This window comes from Lepisosteus oculatus, chromosome 13, assembly GCF_040954835.1.
Source record: "Lepisosteus oculatus isolate fLepOcu1 chromosome 13, fLepOcu1.hap2, whole genome shotgun sequence".
In the NCBI taxonomy this organism is placed as follows: domain Eukaryota; kingdom Metazoa; phylum Chordata; class Actinopteri; order Semionotiformes; family Lepisosteidae; genus Lepisosteus; species Lepisosteus oculatus.
In genome coordinates, this window is record NC_090708.1 from 22,266,486 (window position 1) to 22,272,485 (window position 6,000).

The 6,000-nt window shown below is 36.0% G+C and overlaps 1 protein-coding gene across 1 annotated transcript in view; it reads left to right on the plus strand.

Annotated features, from left to right (window-relative positions):
• The window catches only part of mospd2 (motile sperm domain containing 2), a 31,199-nt gene extending 25,571 nt beyond the window's left edge, over positions 1 to 5,628 (plus strand). Inside the window, exons 10-15 of the mRNA XM_006638009.3 lie at positions 355 to 473; positions 1,820 to 1,913; positions 2,163 to 2,259; positions 2,600 to 2,729; positions 3,939 to 4,038; positions 4,870 to 5,628. Of these exons, the coding sequence (XP_006638072.1) occupies positions 355 to 473; positions 1,820 to 1,913; positions 2,163 to 2,259; positions 2,600 to 2,729; positions 3,939 to 4,038; positions 4,870 to 5,022 (693 nt within the window). The 3' untranslated portion in view covers positions 5,023 to 5,628. The remainder of the gene's footprint in view (positions 1 to 354; positions 474 to 1,819; positions 1,914 to 2,162; positions 2,260 to 2,599; positions 2,730 to 3,938; positions 4,039 to 4,869) is intronic.
• Positions 5,629 to 6,000: the final 372 nt, after the last annotated feature.

Genomic DNA, 6,000 nt, shown 5'->3' on the forward strand with positions numbered 1-6,000 from the left:
CAATTTAACAACATGGTTGGGGGGGATGAAATATGTTACAGTACAAGTCTACTGTGTCTTTATCATTAATCAAAGCTAAAAAGATTAGATGCATGTTATTTATACTTATGACACAAGCAGTGACACTAAAACAACTGCTGCAAGTTGTTTATACAGTATTTTGGGGTCAATTAGTATGAGGAACTTAAGATCATTATGCTCTGAGACTGTGTCACTATTTAATGGTTAATGATATCTAGAAGACAAAGTGGCAAAATTGATGAATGCCATCAATTACATTGAATTGATTTTACTTGGTGCAAATGGTCATACAAGAACAAAATTGATTTAACAGGACTTTACTGTTGTTTATAGGTGACTTTTCTGGAAGAAAGTTTAAGACAAGACGAATATGACAAAGGGGATGCAGTAAGTAAGACCAAAACAGCCAGAAAACCCATGTCGACATTCAAAGGGGCATTGCTTCACATAAGGTATTCAATGTTTTTTACATACTGTATATTCTTCCTTTATGCAGATTAAATGTTGTACTTTTATATGTGTCTGTTCAGAAGTATCTGTAAAAATACCATTCTAGTTTCCGAACAGCATAAACTATTTTAAAAACATCTGGGAAATTACTTTTCTCTCAGAAATCAATTTTATTGAATTTTTATTCCGTAGCTTATAACAAAGTAATGAGATGATTATTTGGAATGATTTGCAAATATAAACGTAGTATTGCTTATTGTATCGTTTAAAGATGTAATTTTACAAAAGGCTCAAAAACAATTGAACATAATTGGCCTGTAATTACAATAAACTGGAAGCAAATATGAATTTGAACTGTTCATATTATGAGATTATTTGGAATTAAAATGAAAAAAATAAAATAAAATTGTTTTAATACACTTTAGGATCAAAACTACAGCTAGTAGTTTTTGGTATTGATTAGCTTTTTTTCTGCAATATTATAAGAAAGGTATCACATGTTGTGTTTTTTTTCACTTTTGAAATCTGCAGATCTAACTGTCACACATTTCTTTTTTTCTATACAACGTTTTTCTATCAAACGTTATTGATACAGTTGTGGTTTATTATGGGACTATTATTTAATGTTAGAATTTATTGTAAAAATTGTTCAGACTGCACAGTCAGTGCTTAGTCTGGGACTGCTTAGAGTGTGCTGTACCTGTGACATAACCTACGTGATTTTCACGTTGTTTCAGAATTGCCACTGAGTCTCCAATGAGTTATTACATTTACCAACAACTTGGTCATAGGCCTCAGGCCAGGGTAATATCTCAGCCCCAGGTGTATATTATCAGTTTAGTGCAGCATGGTTAACATAATGAAGTACTGAAGATACAGGTTCAAATCTAGAAAAGGTCCCAGATAAGGTAGTGTTGCTATTTAGCCTAAAACCTGGATTCCTAAAACATAAGAAGAAAATGTTTTTGATGCCAAGAAGAATGTAGGACATAACTTGAGTCTTAGAAATATGCCTAGAGACATTTTTGGATTACTTTCTCATCAAACATGTTTTTTTTAAGAACTTAATTATAGCAATTCATTGTAACATTTGTAAATTATTTGTTATAATTATTTTATATGTACAGTGGATATACAAAGTCTACACGCCCTTATTGAAATTGCAATTTTTTGTGATGTTAATCCAGAAATAAGATAAATCATGTCAGACATTTTTCCATCTTTAATGTGACCTTGCAACCAACAAAATTCAAGAGAAAAACAGATCAGAATTATTAGGAAAATAATTTAAATTAAAAATCCTAATGAGAAAAAACTACTTCAAATAATTATTGCTTTGTGTTTTTAGCCCGGCAGAGGAAATTTGCTTTGGATCAAAAGACTGTGAAAGGAAATGTCTGATTATCTTGAACAATGTGACCAAAAATCACGTAGCCTTTAAGGTGCGTCCATCTCTTTTGCCTTGTTATCTTGGGTTTAGTATTCAGTGAAGGGCACTTTAAGTATTAAATGTATAATTATTTATATGTCCACATGAACGTGTTAAAACTGCTAAGGTGTTGATAATGCATTACGGCAATTAATATTTGTTATATTTTTTTAACTAGATGGAGTTATAGTTATTCAATATAATATATGGTCATAGTTATAACCATAACTAATAATATAGTTATTTTGCTCTTGCTATTTAGGTTCGAACAACTGCACCTGAAAAATACAGAGTTAAGCCAAGTAACACCAGCTGTGAGCCTGGTGTTTCTGTAGACATCATCGTGTCTCTTCATGGAGGTATTGCTTGTTGTACTCCTCAAGCTGTCTGCAATACACTGCATTGTACACCTCACGCTGTCTGCAATACACTGCATTGTACTCTTCACATTGCAATGGGCTGCAGCATTTTCTATATTTTATATACAGCATTTTTCCATTTCTAATTGTTTCTCTTCCACTTATTTATTAAGCCTTGGTAATCTTAATCAGAGTCACATGTGATGCTGCTGAGACTGCTAGATCTTTTACATGTGAAACAGGAAACAGAACGAGATAATGTTTCAAAGTCGTGTCTGCAATAGTGTCTTCGATCTGATCTATAACTGATCGTGGGGCGGGGGGGGGAATTTGTTTTCAGGGTTCCAGGCCTCTCCCCAGGATCGATTCTTGATAATGGCAGCTGAAATGGACCAGGGTCCTGGAACAGGTTCTCAAGAGCTTGCCCAGTTCTGGAAAGAAGTGCCAAAAAGCAAAATAATGGAACACAGGTAAATAGTCAGAGTGGGACAGCTTAGTCTCCTGTCTGTTAAAGGTTAAAGCTTTTAACAAAGATCTTGGTAATTTAAGCTGACTTTGAGCAAACATAAAGACAATATTCCACTTGGGGCCTTAAATTGATAGATTTAATAAAGATCAGTACTTTCAGATCTTCTGATTTAATAAAGTGTGTGTTCTGTTGTTTACCACACAGAATGTCTCTAAAGATTATATTATGGCTTAAGTCTTTGTGGCCAGGCTTCATGCCTCAAGATCAGAGGCACAATGTTGGTATTTAGGCTCAGTGACAGATATCAGCCTTTCAGCATTAAAATCTTGACCAGTAGTCTGGCATTTCATCCTGCCTGTTAATTTTACAGATGATCTAAAACGCTTCATCAATAGACTTCACCTGCATTCAGACTGAAGTCACTGTGCCTCTAGGATATCCTGCTTAAGATTCTGTCAGTTCAGGAAACTGATCATGGAGACTGACAACTAGAAAATAAAGCAAATGTCAGCAGGGATCAGGAGTCAGGAAATCAATGGCTGTGATGACAGGGTGGTTGCCTGTGTGTCACCATGCCAGGCAACATTTAATTGTCAGACGTTAATGGATGAAGCAGCTAAGGACTGGCCATGTTCAGGAATACTATTCCTTGGTTTATCAGTCCACTTTTTTATGACACTACAGTACAGCTCCATAGACATTAAAGTATTAGTAGTTTGCACATTTGTTCCAATACCTTGGAAAGGCAGCTTAGGTTTGTGAAAATATTGTACATTACAATGTACACTGGATCCCGGTGCTTCAAGGCATCAGTCGATTATGTTAGTAATGTAAGTCAATTAGGCATTCAAACGTTTAGACAGAAACTTCAGCAGGCAGACGTGAGGAAAGGCAATACAAATCATACATTGTAGCACAGCTTTTAAATGAAGCACCTGTGTTATATTTAAGTGAGCCAACAGGATCTTCTGGTTTTCTTTGGAGAGGGTGTTGGGAAGGGGCAGAGGTCGGGAGACTCAGTGAGATGGCAGTGTGATCCAGCATTAAACAGTGCAGAAAAGCAGTGATGTTTTCACAATCTCTTTTCATAATTGTAAAACAGAAAACGCAGCATGGCAGCTGGAGATCATGAAGTGAGAGTATTGTACTCCACTGTGGACTCCTCTCCTAAGTGCTCTTATTTCTTATTTTTCTTACCGTATACCAATAGATTAAGGTGTCACATTATTGAAAGAAGTATCCCCACCAGTTTATCCAAAGACATCCCACTCAGCAATGGGAAAACCAGCCCTGAAGATCTGCATTCTAAAGTAGGTGTTGTTTCTCAGACATTAAATAATTAAAGTAAAAGCTGGACAGAAATGTCATTACTTTTTCTTTTTTCCGCATGTATTTATTATCTCATGAAACTCATGCAATGTTTGACATTCTTCTGGCCGATTGGAGTGCTTTGTAAACATGCAGATGTGCCTATTTTCAGGTGCACACTTTGCATTAGACCACTGACGCACGGACTGGCTTTGAAGCCTCACATCCCACTCATGGGATGCCTGCAGTAAATAGAGAACTAGTCTGAAGAAGCAGACACATTTGCTTATTTTCAAGTCATTCCAAACCAAGTTCCAGAATATGTAAAAATCTGAGGCAATTAGACATTTCATTGGCATGATTATTATTTGCAAGAATACAAGAAATCGCTCATTTTTTAGTCACCAGAATAGAATTTGTGTAACTGTATACTTTCATCGAGGGGTACACGTATACAGTGTTTGTTTAGGATGAAAGAATTAAGGAAATAACAGCTAGGATAACATGGAATTCTTAAAGTTACTTATGCAGCATTTGTGTGAAGTTGGTGATGATGAACAAAGCAGTTCCTCTCTTGTAGAGTAAAAGAAATTGGACTATACACAGAGAAGCCTCTTGTTCTCATCCTTGAGATACAAAGTAACAATAGACTTTTGTAAATTTAGCAAATTTTGCAAACGATGATAAGGTAATCGAATTAGAAGAAGAAAAAAAGTTTGACTCACTGCGACAATTGTGGCTTTTCGATAATGAATGAAATTGGCATGACCCATATTTGTCATGATACCCTTTCAACTGAATCGCTCTCTTCTGTTTTCTCTTCATCCCTGCAGCTCATCAGAGTCATGGCCAGCAGTAAAAGGCTTGAAGAGCAGATCGATCACTGCCTGTGGCTTCAGAAAATGTTGATAGGTCTAGTATCCCTCTTAATGGCCGCAACGTGCTTCATCCTGCATCTCCTGTACACGGGCAGTAGTCGATTGTAAGAGGGTTGTTTTTTCAATCAAGGATGCCATGCTGTCTACATTTAGACTCAGCGTTAACAGCTGCTCTGTTTGCTAATAAGCTGATATTAAAGATGCTTAATCTGATGCAGACACCAAAATAATGAAGCCAATTATAGATATCTAGGTTGAGACCTGAACTGAGCCATTATGTTTGTTACTCTTAAATCTGGTAGAAGGCAAGCTGAGGCAGTGCAGTGTCTCCACAAGGTATTTCGTGAATCACTGCGTTTCCTATATGGATTTGTGTACAAGTTCAGTTACAACAGAGGATACAAATGACCAGCCAGTTTTGTTTTTGTTATGGATTTCCTTAATATGAAGATAGAATTATTTATTATCTTGGTACGGTGGTTTCCAGAATTTATGTACAGTTCTTGCTTTAAATTGATGTGTGTAACACTGTAAAATTGCACAGTTTCGTTAAGCTTGTTTTTTCTAGACTTGTTTTGGTGGAACAGGCATATTTTTAATGACTGCTGATTTTTTTTTTTTACTTTTTTTGTCTAGCATTAAAAGATACATTTATATTATTTTAATAGAAATCGTATTTGGTATAATCTCAATAAACATAAATGCAGTATTTCAGACTTTTTTTCTCTTCCCACTTTTTCTTACTGCATATACATTACTTAATAACATTTCAATTAAGACACAACAGGGAACCCAAAGACATTTAACTGCGCTACTTGAGGACCTCCACTCTCTTCCTGTCAGACTACTCAGTGTGGTTTTGGCCTTGTGCTTTGGATCGTTGCCCCTGCTGAAATGTCATTTCTAAACATTTTTACTCTTAGATTCTTGGGTTTTTGTGATTTGCCTGTAGGTTTCTCCAGCATCACTCAGTCCCTGCTGATGAGAAGCCGCCCTGTGTCACGATACTGCCACTGCTGTGCTTGACAGATTTGAGATGAGTCTTTTTCACTAAAGCTTTCCACTCAACCATACAGGCATGGTTTC